Here is a 15870-nt window from a genome sequence, read left to right as displayed (position 1 = left end):
ATGCTGCACTCAAGACATGCTGCTCTCAAGACATGCTGCTCTCAAGACATGCTTCACTCAAGACATGCTGCACTCAACACATGCTGCCCTCTTGTCCTCTCCTGTGCCACAAGCACTTCCAACTTTGACCGCCTGGGGTCGCAGCTTCCCCATGCTTCCCTCTCAGGCAGGGACTCTCATCACTCTGCCTGTGTGCCTGTCGAGCCCAATGTTGGCAAAACACCCCCTCCTCCCCCTCCCCAGCCCCCTCCTCCCCAGCCTCACCTCCTCCTCCCCAGCCTCCTCCCCAGCCTCCTCCTCCCCAGCCTCCTCCCCAGCCTCCTCCTCCCCAGCCTCACTAGGAAAAAAAATGGCGGACAAGCACTAAATCCACATCTGAAAATACACAAACATTACAAAGCAAGGTAAACAGACTTGAATGTATGGTAAATTCTGCCTTTAGTCAACAAACACGGTTTCAAGTCCGCTGTATCCGCTGTGTGCACGCTGGTAGCTCGCTGGTATAATATAACATTTGCTAATGCTAATATTTATAATCAGGTCAACGATTGCTAATGCTAGCTAGCTGGCATTTGAACCTAATGCAGTTAGCAGGCTAGCACGCTGCTGCTGGACGGGTGTGAGTGATGGGGCTGCTATGCTAGCGGCTAGCCCGGGTTAGGTAGCATGCATTACTAGGACTAGCCCGGGTTAGGTAGCATGCATTACTAGGACTAGCCTGGGTTAGGTAGCATGCATTACTAGGACTAGCCCGGGTTAGGTAGCATGCATTACTAGGACTAGCCCGGGTTAGGGAGCATGCATTACTAGGACTAGCCAGGGTTAGGGAGCATGCATTACTAGGACTAGCCCGGGTTAGGTAGCATGCATTACTAGGACTAGCCCGGGTTAGGTAGCATGCATTACTAGGACTAGCCCGGGTTAGGTAGCATGCATTACTAGGACTAGCCCGGGTTAGGTAGCATGCATTACTAGGACTAGCCCGGGTTAGGTAGCATGCTTTACTAGGACTAGCCTCTGTCATGGTACTCAGTCTAATGTTAGCTGGAACATGCCCACATGTTATTATGAGCTTTCACATAACCGGTCACATCCTCGCTCACGCAGTGGGAAGTAAACGTGTGTGTGTGTGTGTGTGTGTGTGTGTGTGTGTGTAAGTGTAAGTAGGTGTGTGTGTGTGTGTGTGTGTGTGTGTGGGTGTGTGCGTGCGTGTGTGTGTGTGTGTGTGTATCTTTGTATTATGAATGAAACTCATCACATCTTTGCTCTCTCTGAACATCTGTGCCAAATCGCGCTCGCATTGCTGCCTTCTTGTGAATCGTGTATCTGGATCCTGATCTGTTTCTCTGAGGCTGGGAGGTGTTGTGTTTAGCATGATATTAGCTGGTAGCTAGCTCGCTAATGCCCTTCCTATCCCTGTTCCCCCAGCCAGCTAGGAGGGAGGGAAAAGGAGGCTGGTCGCTTTATTTGGACGCCATCCCGACTTGGCGCAAGAAAAAGGCGCACTTCTATTGAAAGAGAATCCACTGTGAGGGACACGTTTCAAGACTGCGATGAGAGTTTAAGGTATATTTCTATTATATTTACTTTTGTGTGTGTCTCGATGTAGCTGTTGGATCAGTGTTTTACACGCATGTGGATGTTGGGCTCTTTGTGGTTACGTTTCTGCCAACTTCAGCGGGGTTGTGTTTGAAATTAACTTTTTTTTGTGGATGGCTTATGTGAATTACTTTTTATTTATTTAGATACATTATCAATTTGATAAACTAATGTCTCAATTTGTGAAATGATGGATATGCATTTTAATAAACCCCTATTTTTCTTTTTTAGTTTTATTAATTTCGTTTTTACTATGTCTGTTAGAATGCAATGAATCCTAGTTTCGAAATGAGACTTATTCTAAATCAAGTTCATTGCTAGGCTGTTGACTCTGTCTGGGTTTAAGAGTAAATGTAGTGGACCTTGAGGAACAGTGATTTGAAGTGTTTGTTTATGTGTCTGACCTGGTGACCTGAGGGTCCTACTTGACTGGTAACTACCCCAGGTTTAGGGTTAGGGGGTCAGTGTCACAGACCCTCGGGTCTAGCCAGACAAGCCCTCGACCATCCACACAGAAAACCTTTCTGTAAACATTTAATGACACTCTTGGTTAGAATTGAGAGCATTATCCTAATCTAAAAAGGCAATAGCTAAAGTAATTTGTGTGCACACTCACACACACACACACCATCATGCGGTTTATTATATTATAAAACTCAATCAGTTCCTCTTGTTTGTTCAATACTAGCCGACAGACAGACAGACAGTGGTGAGTGTGCTGATTCACTGAGAGCTGTGTCAACAGTCAGTGTCAATCACTTAGGCTGCTGGAGTGTGCTTGGCAGACCCGGGTGAGGCTGCTGGAGTGTGCTTGGCAGACCCGGGTGAGGCTGCTGGAGTGTGCTTGGCAGACCCGGGTGTGTTGTTGACAGCTGAGGCCGCCTCTTTGTTGTAACCTGTCATCTGTTGCCTGGGTAGGGAGCACAGGAGGCCGCCCAGATCACTGGCTAATAAGGCTAGCACCACACACAGGCTAGCTAGCACCACACACAGGCTAGCTAGCACCACACACAGGCTAGCACCACACACAGGCTAGCTAGCACCACACACAGGCTAGCTAGCACCACACACAGGCTAGCACCACACACAGGCTAGCAACACACACAGGCTAGCTAGCACCACACACAGGCTAGCACCACACACAGGCTAGCACCACACACAGGCTAGCACCACACACAGGCTAGCACCACACACAGGCTAGCACCACACACAGGCTAGCAACACACACAGGCTAGCACCACACACAGGCTAGCAACACACACAGGCTAGCAACACACACAGGCTAGCAACACACATAGGCTAGCACCACACACAGGCTAGCTAGCACCACACACAGGCTAGCAACACACACAGGCTAGCACCACACACAGGCTAGCACCACACACAGGCTAGCACCACACACAGGCTAACACCACACAGGCTAGCAACACACACAGGCAAGTACCACACACAGGCTAGCACCACACACAGGCTAGCACCACACACAGGCTAGCTAGCAACACACACAGGCTAGCTAGCACCACACACAGGCTAGCAACACACACAGGCTAGCAACACACACAGGCAAGCAATACACACAGGCTAGCACCACACACAGGCTAGCACCACACACAGGCTAGCTAGCACCACACACAGGCTAGCACCACACACAGGCTAGCACCACACACAGGCTAGCTAGCACCACACACAGGCTAGCTAGCACCACACACAGGCTAGCACCACACACAGGCTAGCACCACACACAGGCTAGCACCACACACAGGCTAGCACCACACAGGCTAGCAACACACACAGGCAAGTACCACACACAGGCTAGCACCACACACAGGCTAGCTAGCAACACACACAGGCAAGTACCACACACAGGCTAGCTAGCAACACACACAGGCTAGCTAGCAACACACACAGGCTAGCAACACACACAGGCTAGCTAGCAACACACACAGGCTAGCTAGCACCACACACAGGCTAGCACCACACACAGGCTAGCAACACACACAGGCTAGCAACACACACAGGCTAGCACCACACATAGGCTAGCAACACACACAGGCTAGCTAGCAACGCACACAGGCTAGCTAGCAACGCACACAGGCTAGCACCACACACAGGCTAGCTAGCACCACACACAGGCTAGCACCACACACAGGCTAGCAACACACACAGGCTAGCACCACACACAGGCTAGCTAGCACCACACACAGGCTAGCTAGCACCACACACAGGCTAGCTAGCACCACACACAGGCTAGCACCACACACAGGCTAGCACCACACACAGGCTAGCACCACACATAGGCTAGCAACACACACAGGCTAGCAACACACACAGGCTAGCACCACACACAAGCTAGCACCACACACAGGCTAGCACCACACACAGGCTAGCACCACACACAGGCTAGCACCACACACAGGCTAACACCACACAGGCTAGCACCACACACAGGCTAGCAACACACACAGGCTAGCTAGCAACACACACAGGCTAGCACCACACACAGGCTAGCTAGCAACACACACAGGCTAGCTAGCAACACACACAGGCTAGCAACACACACAGGCTAGCACCACACACAGACTAGCACCACACACAGGCTAGCTAGCAACACACACAGGCTAGCAACACACACAGGCTAGCACCACACACAGACTAGCACCACACACAGGCTAGCTAGCACCACACACAGGCTAGCACCACACACAGGCTAGCTAGCACCACACACAGGCTAGCAACACACACAGGCTAGCTAGCAACACACACAGGCTAGCACCACAGCTATGTACCAAACACAAGGAATGGCCTGGCCTGTCTTGTGTGCCTCAGGCCTCATTCTGATTTGCTGATTGTGTTTCTTTTAATAGCACGTTAACGTGGTTGTGTATGTTGTCTCTCTCTTCTCTTCAGAGGAGGAGGTGACGGTTGTGTGTTGAACTTGGTCAGTATTACTGGAGCATGAGGAAGCCAGTGCCACAGAAAGGTAAGATCATGTCACTCTTCAGCTGATAAGACCGGTCACTCATATGGAAACGAGCGGCTCCATTCCCTCTATCTCTCTCTCCCTCTTATCTCCCTCTATCTCTCTCCCTCTATCTCTCTCTCTCCCTCTTATCTCTCTCTCTCCCTCTATCTCTCTCCCTCTATCTCTCTCTCCCTCTCACTCTCTCAGCTATTGAGTGGAAAGATGCCAGACGGATCAAACATGCCCGAAGTGGTCGCCCCTCCCGGGTCCCCTCACAGTACCAAGGAGGTACACGCACACACACGCACGCACACACACACACACACACACACACACACACACACACACACACACACACACACACACACACACACACGCTGGAAGTAACACAGCATCCCCAGCTACACACACAGCCCAATACGCCTTTATAACACATGAAGGAAGCAGAGTGGTCATAGTTGTGCTCTTTGTTGTGTCACAGGGCACTTTAGTTGGGAGAAGTACCTGAAGGAGACGGGAGCCATCGCTGCCCCAGCCTCGTGCTTCAGACAGGTGAGCTGCCTCTTAGCCTAGCCTCTTAACCTAGCCTCTCAACCTAGCCTCTTAACCTAGCCTAGCCTCGCCTGAACCTAGCCTAGCCTGAACCTAGCCTAGCCTCTTAACCTAGCCTCTCAGCCTAACCTAGCCTAGCCTGAACCTAGCCTAGCCTCGCCTGAACCTAGCCTCTCAACCTAACCTAGCCTCGCCTGAACCTAGCCTCTCAACCTAACCTAGCCTTGCCTGAACCTAGCCTCGCCTGAACCTAGCCTCTCAACCTCGCCTGAACCTCGCTGAGACCCATGCTGCTGGCTGCTTTCTCTTTTCTAACCATAGATATGTTAGGTATTCACCCAACTCTCCTCTACCTCACCCTCACCCCCCCCCCCCCCGTCTCCAGAGCCCCACACCCCCAGTGAACGAGTTCAAGGCGGGGATGAAGCTGGAGGCCCAGGACCCCCGGAACACCACGTCCACCTGCATCGCCACCGTGGTGGGCCTGACCGGCTCGCGGCTGCGCCTGCGCCTCGACGGCTCCGACAACAAGAACGACTTCTGGCGCCTGGTCGACTCCTCCGAGATCCAGCCCATCGGAAACTGTGAGAAGAGCGGAGGCATGCTGCAGCCACCGCTGGGTGAGGAGGAGGGGCGGACGCACACACACACACACACACACACACACACACACACACACACACACACACACACACACTCATACACACACACACACATACACACACACACACACACACACTCATACACACACACACTCATACACACACACACACACACACATATACATACATGCAAACACACACACTCAAACTGTGAGAAGAGCGGGGGCATGCTGCAGCCACCGCTGGGTGAGGAGGAGGGGCGGATGCGCACACACACTCATACACACACCCATGCACTCACACACACACACACACACACACACACACACACACATATACACACCTGCACACACACACTCAAACTGTGAGAAGAGCGGGGGCATGCTGCAGCCACCGCTGGGTGAGGAGGAGGGGCGGATGCGCACACACACTCATACACACACCCATGCACTCACACACACACACACACACACACACACACACACACATATACACACCTGCACACACACACTCAAACTGTGAGAAGAGCGGGGGCATGCTGCAGCCACCGCTGGGTGAGGAGGGGGGGCGGACGCACACACACACTCATACACACACACACATATACACACGTGCGCACACACCCATATACAAACACACACACATATATACACGTGCACGCACACAGACACACTCAAACACACATATACACACATGCACACACACATATACAAATACACACACATATATACACACACGCACACACACACTCAAGCACACACACACACACACACACATATACACACATATACAAACACACATATATACATGCATGCACACACACACACACACACACACACACACACACACACACACACACACACACACACACACACACACACACACACAGACAAACACATGTGTTCACTCCAACACTTATTCATGCCCCAGTCCCTTGAATGGGATTTTGTTTGTTTTTTTCCTGTGCACTTCCTTGAGTGTCCACTAGATGTCAGTGTAGAACACAGCCAGCTCTTTCAGACAGACCCAAGAGGAACGTCCCCCACCCATGATGCATGTCGTCCTCATGTACAGTTTCATGTACAGTGAAGTAAATTGGTCGTTTTCTCATCAATCTAGAGCAGCTGTACAGGGGTTAAATTAATACCCCCCCTTCCCCAAATTCATCAGGTGGGGGATAACAACCTGTGAGGAGGAGTTTGTGTGTGTAGTGTAGTGCAGTGTGTGTGTGTGTGTGTGTGGATGAGAGGACGTGTGTGACGGCGTCTGTCTCTGGCCCAGGTTTCCGTCTCAACGCGTCCTCCTGGCCCATGTTCCTGCTGAAAACACTGAACGGAGCAGAGATGGCCCCCCCGCGCATCTTTCACAAGGTACCTGCACCAGCCCCCCCACCCACTCCGCACACACACACACACACACACACACACACATACTCACTCTCTCTTACCTATATGCAGGTATCTACGCAAACACACACACACTCGCTCTCTCTTACCTAGATGCAGGTATCTACACACACACGCAAACACACACACTCGCTCTCTCTTACGTAGTAGGTATCTACACACACACACACACACACACACACACACTCTTACCTAGACGCAGGTATTTACACACGCACACACACACACACATGCGCACACACTCTCACCCTCTCTCACAAACACACATGCACAGCGAGCTCCACGCCTGACCCCTCCTCCTCCCCCCCCGTTGCCCCCAGCAGGAGCCCCCCGCCCCGGAGCAGAACTCCTTCCAGGTGGGCATGAAGCTGGAGGCGGTGGATCGCAAGAACCCGCACTTCATCTGCCCGGCCACCGTGGGCGCCCTGCGCGGCACCGAGGTGCTGGTCACCTTCGACGGCTGGCGCGGCGCCTTCGACTACTACTGCCGCTACGACTCCCGAGACATCTTCCCCGTGGGCTGGTGCTCCCTCACCGGGGACAACCTGCAGCCGCCCGGCACCAAAGGTGGGGGTCCGGGGGAGGTCGAGGGTTCTCAGGGGGGAGGTCGGGGGGCTTCTCAGGGGGGAGGTCGAGGGTTCTCAGGGGGGAGGTCGGGGGGCTTCTCAGGGGGGAGGTCGGGGGGCTTCTCAAGGGGGAGGTCGGGGGGCTTCTCAGGGGGGAGGTCGGGGGTTCTCAGGGGGGAGGTCGGGGGGCTTCTCGGGGGGGAGGTCGGGGGGCTTCTCGGGGGGGAGGTCGGGGGTTCTCAGGGGGGAGGTCGAGGGTTCTCAGGGGGGAGGTCGGGGGGCTTCTCAGGGGGAGGTCGGGGGGGTTCTCAGGGGGGAGGTCGGGGGGCTTCTCAGGGGGGAGGTCGAGGGTTCTCAGGGGGGAGGTCGGGGGTTCTCAGGGGGAGGTCGAGGGTTCTCAGGGGGGAGGTCGAGGGTTCTCAGGGGGGAGGTCGGGGGTTCTCAGGGGGGAGGTCGGGGGGCTTCTCAGGGGGGAGGTCGAGGGTTCTCAGGGGGGAGGTCGAGGGTTCTCAGGGGGGAGGTCGAGGGTTCTCAGGGGGGAGGTCGGGGGGCTTCTCAGGGGGGAGGTCGGGGGTTCTCAGGGGGGAGGTCGGGGGAGTTCGGGGGGGTTCTCAGGGGGGAGGTCGGGGGTTCTCAGGGGGGAGGTCGAGGGTTCTCAGGGGGGAGGTCGGGGGGCTTCTCAGGGGGAGGTCGGGGGGGTTCTCAGGGGGGAGGTCGGGGGGCTTCTCAGGGGGGAGGTCGAGGGTTCTCAGGGGGGAGGTCGGGGGTTCTCAGGGGGAGGTCGAGGGTTCTCAGGGGGGAGGTCGAGGGTTCTCAGGGGGGAGGTCGAGGGTTCTCAGGGGGGAGGTCGAGGGTTCTCAGGGGGGAGGTCGGGGGGCTTCTCAGGGGGGAGGTCGTGGGAGTTCGGGGGGGTTCTCAGGGGGGAGGTCGGGGGTTCTCAGGGGGGAGGTCGGGGGAGTTCGGGGGGGTTCTCAGGGGGGAGGTCGGGGGTTCTCAGGGGGGAGGTTGGGGGTTCTCAGGGGAGGTCGGGGGTTCTCAGGGGGCAGCCGGGGGGTTCTCAGAGGGCGGTCCGACGGACGGGATGCCGCTACTAACCCCCCCTCTGACTCCAGCGCCTGTGAGATCGTCTGATTATTATGGGGTGTTTTCACGAAGGTTAAGCCGTACGTCCCCGTCGAGTGGCGATGAAGCGTTTACACAGCCCTGGTCCTATAAAATATCAATATAAATAATTTAATTTAATTTAAATAAATAATTAAAAAATATAATAAATATAAAAAATTTAATGAGACTTTGTATGATGGAAATGTTAGTTATGGAATAGTCTCGCAACACTCGTGAGTCTAGTTATGGAAATAAAGTCATTTTCAGAAATATTGCACTTTCTTATGGTGACAGTAGTAGTACTTGAACGTTTAAGTGGCCCTCCTATGAGATGACAATACCAGCTGTGGCCCCACGCCAATTTGAGTTTGAGACCCCTGGTCCGGGCAGCGGGCCGAACGCCTCGACCCAGAGAGATGCAGCAGGAGGGTGAAGGAGGGAAGACAGGGAACGAGCAGATTTCTCTTGCTGATACACTACGTACGCTACGCTAACTACGTTATTGATACACTACGTACGCTACGCTAACTACGTTACTGATACACTACGTACGCTACGCTAACTACGTTACTGATACACCACGTACGCTACGCTAACTACGTTACTGATACACTACGTACGCTACGCTAACTACGTTACTGATACACTACGTACGCTACGCTAACTACGTTACTGATACACCACGTACGCTACGCTAACTACGTTACTGATACACTACGTACGCTACGCTAACTACGTTACTGCACGCTGCAGATCTCTCTATGGGTCTGGGACACTTCATGCGAAAATCTGCTGCGAAAATCCTGTCGATTCATTGGTAGCGCCGGAATCCTGCCGGCACCAATCGGTAACGACGTTCGCGGTCAGGCGCTCCCACCCTTAGATATGCCCCGCCCATCTAAGCTGGGTTAGCGGCTCTCATTTGCTTGTACGACCTGTCACCCTTTCAACTTTGACCCGTCGATACGCCCTCAGAATACCAGCTTGGGCGGCGAAGTGGCACAGACTCTATTATGAAGTGATGCGGAGCTCAGCGATTCGATGTAATATTTGAGTCTGGAGAGAGACCAGGGAATGAGAGGAGGAGGAGAGAGACCAGGGAATGAGAGGAGGAGGAGGAGGAGAGAGACCAGGGAATGAGAGGAGGAGGAGAGAGACCAGGGAATGAGAGGAGGAGGAGAGAGACCAGGGAATGAGAGGAGGAGGAGAGAGACCAGGGAATGAGAGGAGGAGGAGAGAGACCAGGGAATGAGAGGAGGAGGAGAGAGACCAGGGAATGAGAGGAGGAGGAGAGAGACCAGGGAATGAGAGGAGGAGGAGAGAGACCAGGGAATGAGAGGAGGAGGAGAGAGACCAGGGAATGAGAGGGGGAGGAGAGAGACCAGGGAATGAGAGGAGGAGGAGAGAGACCAGGGAATGAGAGGGGGAGGAGGAGGAGAGAGAGTAGAGACGACGGCGAGGAAGTAAGGGAAGTAAGGGGGGAAGACAAGAGAGAGAGGAGCGGAGACGGGAGAGGAGGAAGTAAGGGATGACGCGAGGAGGAGGGAAGGAGCGCTGGGAAGCGCGAGGAGCAGGAGCAGCCAGGAGGAGGAGGAGGAGGAGGAGGGACAAGGCCCTTGTAAGAGTGTGTGTTCTATGGGAGCCTGGCACACATCCAGTTGGCACTGGGGGGGGTTAGGAGCGTTTGGGTGAAGCAGAGCCCTGCTGGGGGCCCCAGACTGGCCCCTGGGTCACACGCCCTGTTGGGGGCCCCAGACTGGCCCCTGGGTCACACGCCCTGCTGGGGGCCCCAGACTGGCCCCTGGGTCACACGCCCAGAGAGAGAAGGAGAGAGACGGGGTAAGCAGGAGAAAGGGAGGGAGGAGCCGAGAAGAGGCAGCAATAAATTCTGTGAAAGGAGGAGGAGAAAGAGGGGAGGAGGAAGAGAGGGAGGGGAGGGCGAAGAGAGAGGAGGAGCAAGAGGGGGGAGGAGGAAGAGAGGGAGGGGAGGGGGAAGAGGGGGAGGGGTGAAGAGAGAGGCTAGGAGGGAGGAGGAAAAGAAAGGATGAGGAAGAGAGGCAGAGCGAGAGAGCAGGATAAGGGGTCCGGGTGAAGGAGAGGACAGGACACACAGCTGAGAGAGAGAGAGAGGGTTTCATCTACGGGAGGACAGGAGAGGACAGGAGAGGAGAGAGGAGGACAGGAGAGGAGAGGACAGGGTCGGCGGGGGTCGCGGTGGGCTGGATTCACACCCAGAGATCCGCAGCGGTGAGTTCCTTCTCCTTCTAGTGGCCCGGAACTTTCTGACCGGCGTTAATGATCATGGAGATGATGAATGCAGGACACACACACACACACACACACACATACATACACACATACGTATACAAACGCCAGGGTTTGTGTGTGTGTGTGTGTGTGTGTGTGTGTGTGTGTGTGTGTGTGTGTGTATCAGCCCTACAGGCTAAGGCGCGCTAACAGCTCCTCTAGTAAATCTATCTGGGGTGGATCGAGGACACACACCTTAACCGCTCAGCGTACTGTCGCCACGGCGCCGAAAGCGGAGGAAAGCGGCGAGCGAGAGAGTGAGAACGCCCGCGTGTGTGTGTGTGCGTGAGCGTCCGCTTAGCGATCACGGCGTGTTTGCCTGCAGTGTGTGGGACGTACAGCAGGGATGGCCCTCTAGGGAAAGGGACTGTGTGTGTGTGTGTGTGTGTGTGTGTGTGTGTGTGTGTGTGTGTGCGCGCGCGTGTGTGCGCCTGGGGGCTGGGAGGCCCCCCCCCCTGAGATAAATCTGTCCTCCTCCGCCGTTTCTCCCGCTGTTCGCCGAGCTTCACTGCCGCGCCTGCGTCACACCGGCCGGGACTCTTCACCCTCTCTCTCTCTCTCTCTCTCTCTCTCTCTCTCTCTCTCTCCCCCTCCCTTCACCCTCTCTCTCTCTCTCTCTCTCTCTCTCTCTCTCTCCCCCTCCCTTCACCCTCTCTCTCTCTCTCTCTCTCTCTCTCTCCCTTCACCCTCTCTCTCTCTCGCTTCACCCTCTCTCTCTCTCTCTCTCTCTCCCTTCACCCTCTCTCTCTCTCTCTCTCTCTCTCTCTCCCTTCACCCTCTCTCTCTCTCTCTCTCCCTTCACTCTCTCTCTCTCTCTCTCTCTCTCTCCCTTCACCCTCTCTCTCTCTCTCTCTCCCTTCACTCTCTCTCTCTCTCTCTCTCTCTCTCTCCCTTCACCCTCTCTCTCTCTCTCTCTCTCTCTCTCTCTCCCGTCACCCTCTCTCTCTCTCTCTCCCATCACCCTCTCTCTCTCTCTCTCTCTCCCTCTCTCTCTCTCTCCTTCACCCTCTCTCTCTCTCTCCCGTCACCCTCTCTCTCTCTCTCTCTCTCTCTCCCATCACCCTCTCTCTCTCTCCCTCTCTCTCTCTCTCCCTTCACCCTCTCTCTCTCTCTCCCTTCACCCTCTCTCTCTCTCTCTCTCTCTCCCTTCACCCCTCTCTCTCTCTCTCTCTCCCGTCACCCTTTCTCTCTCTCTCTCTCTCTCTCTCTCTCTCTCTCTCTCTCCCTTCACCCTCTCTCTCTCTCTCTCTCTCCCTTCACCAGGGCTTAAAAACGAAATTATTTTTCAATCGGTTCGCTCCGAGCAGAACCAGCATATTTAACGTTTCCGTTCTCGTGTTCCGCCACCAACATAGCGTTCCTGAACCGGTTAAGAACGAAAAATAACGTTCCGTTCACCGTTCCGGGGTGTTCGCCAGGCCTACAGTATTTCTTGTACAAATATTTTCTTGTACTGTTGCTGCAAGCTATTTTATTCTGCGCCTGTAGGCCTATTGTTTGATTTATTTCGTTTTGTAATGTTTTAAGTTATTTATAAATAATTAGTCACCTCATTCATTCATCTGCACAATCCCTATTGTTTATGCTGCGTTCCTTTTGTATGGAGCTCCGGATTTGGCGCCTATACGCGTAATACGTAGCCTATCGTCTGACATCCGCGGTCTTTAATATTATAGTAATTTAACTTATGCTATTCAATGATCAGGGTTGCACGGAACATTGTCACTAAAGTGTGCTCATATTAATTAATGTAGCCTAATCATTTGGTTTGTGAAAGTCAAGACGTGACAGAAATCTGTTCAACAATAGGCTATGACTAGATTCCAAGAGGCGCGCTCGCTTTCACAGCCTAATTGCCGAGTTGAACTCTGAAGGAGGCAGACCATTAAATTCGCAAAACATAGGTTTATGCATCCTAGTATAGATACTAGTATACATCCAAGCAACTGTACTCCGTGTTTTAAATAGCCAAACCATACTTGGAGCGAGATGCGCAACGAGTGAAAATTGGCTACCGCTGAATGTTGGTTATAAAGATAGAGAAACTTTATTGCAGACACGCAGGTCCATATAAAACATTATATTTGCACAGTAGGCAGGTCCATATAAAACATTATATCTGCACAGTAGGCAGGTCCATATAAAACATTATATTTGCACAGTAGGCAGGTCCATATAAAACATTATATTTGCACATAAGGCAGGTCCATATAAAACATTATATTTGCACAGTAGGCAGGTCCATATAAAACATTATATTTGCACAGTAGGCTATTATTTCTTTCACTTTATTATTTGCATCATTTTGTGGACCAATGTTGGAATAAATTTGCCCTCTCTGACATCCGCGGTCTTTATGTGAAATCTAGTTTTAGCCTACTGAAACATTACAGGCTATAGGCTAGCCTACTCTTCTACTGAAACATTACAGGCTATAGGCTAGCCTACTCTTCTACTGAAACATTACAGGCTATAGGCTAGCCTACTCTTCTACTGAAACATTACAGGCTATAGGCTAGCCTACTCTTCTACTGAAACATTACAGGCTATAGGCTAGCCTACTCTTCTACTGAAACATTACAGGCTATAGGCTAGCCTACTCTTCTTCAATTAAACAAAATAAATCACATTGAAATCTTTGCTAAGTAATAAGCTGTAAGGACAGGCTGAACTACTGTTTTGCACTGGCAAACAAAGGAGAGTGTGTGACTGCGCAACGCGTGCAAATTGGCTGCCGCTGAGTGGTTGGGAAACATCAAGAATAGTCATGCATCTTAGCTTGCAGAGTTTGAGAAACATCCTCAATTTTTCTAAATAGCACTTGTTGTAGAAACTTGGGAATCCTGTTTTTAGACTAGTCATGTAATCGGTTACAAAATCACCGTCTAGTCATCAGTGAAAATAGTCGCTGGGCACATCCCTAGTCTGAACTAGGCTATGGTGTGTTGTTGTAATATCTAAATCTCTTCATTTCGCTAAGCAAGCATTTAAGATCCTGACTGTGAAATAACAGATTTAGGCCTAGGCTACATTACCAAAACAGGACAAGATGTAGGCTACAAATTTAATTAATTTAATTTAGCCTATTCGGCCATAAAAGGCTCAGCTTTCTTCTTTTTTACAATTATTTTTAAGTTATATAGGCCTACTACAAAGAACGAAAAAATAACGTTATTAACCGGTTTTAAAGATTTCAAATTAACGTTTCTGTTCTGGAACAATTAAAGACCATTTCGTTTTCGTTCCTGTTTCTGTTCCTCGTAAAATACCGTTCGTTTTCGGTTTTCGTTTCCGTTCCTTGAACCGGTTCGGAGCCTTGCCCTTCACCCTCTCTCCCTCTCTCTCCCTTCACCCTCTCTCTCTCTCCCTTCACCCTCTTTCTCTCTCTTCACCCTCTCTCTCCCTTCTCCCTCTCCCTCTCTCTCTCCGTCTGCGCTGGTCAGCGCCACGGCGTTGTCATGAGACCCGTGGGTATCGAAACTGAGCAGAAGCAGGAAGTGGACAGAGATAGGGGGGGGGGGGGGGGGGGGGGACCGGGAGAGAGAGAGAGAGAGAGAGAGGCAAGAGTTCACCGCAAGTTAACCTAACAGGAAATCTTTAATCACTCGACCGGATTCTGTCGGATCCGGCTGTCAGAATGTCTTTATGAAGGCCGATCCCCCCCCCCCCCCGCTGTATCCGCAGACTCTACAGTCGAAGGTTCTTGTTAGCTTTGTATAAGTGAGCAGTTCTGTCCTTAGAACCTCTCGTTATCATCTGTGTGACTGAAGTGTTCCCCACATCCGCCTCCCTCTCTCCCTCCTCTCCTTCACCCCCCACCCTTCCTCCTCCTGCTCTCCTTCATCCCCTCTTCCCTCTGTGTAGCAGAGAGAGTGTGTAGCAGAGAGAGTGTGTAGCAGAGAGAGTGTGTAGCAGAGAGAGTGTGTAGCAGAGAGAGTGTGTAGCAGAGAGAGAGTGTAGCAGAGAGAGAGTGTAGCAGAGAGAGTGTGTAGCAGAGAGAGTGTGTAGCAGAGAGAGTGTGTAGCACACACCAGAGTGTGTAGCAGAGAGAGTGTGTAGCAGAGAGAGTGTGTAGCACACACTAGAGTGTGTGACCCGAGCAACACAACTGGCCTCTTTGTTCCACCGGCTGAGAGTAAACTGGGTCACAGTAGCCTTCCATAACAACGGCTGGTCGGCTGGCTGTCTTTCTGCCTGGCTGGCTGTCTTTCTGCCTGGCTGTCTGTCTTTCTGCCTGGCTGTCTGTCTTTCTGCCTGGCTGTCTTTCTGCATGGCTGTCTTTCTGCCTGGCTGTCTGTCTTTCTGCCTGGCTGTCTGTCTTTCTGCCTGGCTGTCTGTCTTTCTGCCTGGCTGTCTGTCTTTCTGCCTGGCTGTCTGTCTTTCTGCCTGGCTGGCTGTCTTTCTGCCTGGCTGGCTGTCTTTCTGCCTGGCTGTCTGTCTTTCTGCCTGGCTGTCTGTCTTTCTGCCTGGCTGTCTTGTTGTCTGTCTCTATGCTTGGTTGTCTGACTCTATGCCTGGTTATCTGGCTTTCTGCCTGGCTGTCTGTCTTTCTGCATGGCTGTCTTTCTGCCTGGCTGTCTGTCTTTAAGCCTGGCTGTCTGTCTTTCTGCCTGGTTATCTGTCTTTCTGGCTGTCTGTCTTTCTGCCTGGTTGTCTAGCTGCTGGTTGTGTGACAGACAGGACAGGGGACATCTGTCCGTTCTTCTCCTTATCTGGTCAGGAACTGAATCAATACAGCCCAGGTGGACCCAATGAAAAAAAGGTCTACTTTA

General features: G+C 52.6%; 1 protein-coding gene across 2 annotated transcripts in view; it reads left to right on the top strand.

Moving 5' to 3' along the window:
- Window positions 1–362: 362 nt before the first annotated feature.
- Window positions 363–15870, top strand: part of LOC311329290 (polycomb protein SCMH1) — a 24766-nt gene continuing 9258 nt past the window's right edge. For both annotated transcript variants that reach the window (XM_084463153.1, XM_084463152.1), the window contains exons 1-8: window positions 363–404; window positions 1429–1566; window positions 4507–4579; window positions 4769–4849; window positions 5043–5113; window positions 5499–5733; window positions 6997–7085; window positions 7442–7688. In XM_084463153.1, coding sequence (XP_084319279.1) covers window positions 4555–4579; window positions 4769–4849; window positions 5043–5113; window positions 5499–5733; window positions 6997–7085; window positions 7442–7688 — 748 coding nt within the window. In that variant the 5' untranslated portion in view covers window positions 363–404; window positions 1429–1566; window positions 4507–4554. The remainder of the gene's footprint in view (window positions 405–1428; window positions 1567–4506; window positions 4580–4768; window positions 4850–5042; window positions 5114–5498; window positions 5734–6996; window positions 7086–7441; window positions 7689–15870) is intronic.

Source organism: Borostomias antarcticus, assembly GCF_949987555.1.
Source record: "Borostomias antarcticus genome assembly, contig: scaffold_184, whole genome shotgun sequence".
Taxonomy (NCBI): Eukaryota; Metazoa; Chordata; class Actinopteri; order Stomiiformes; family Stomiidae; genus Borostomias; species Borostomias antarcticus.
The sequence above is the reverse complement of the archived record's forward strand: the minus strand, read 5'-3'. Positions and strand labels throughout refer to the sequence as shown.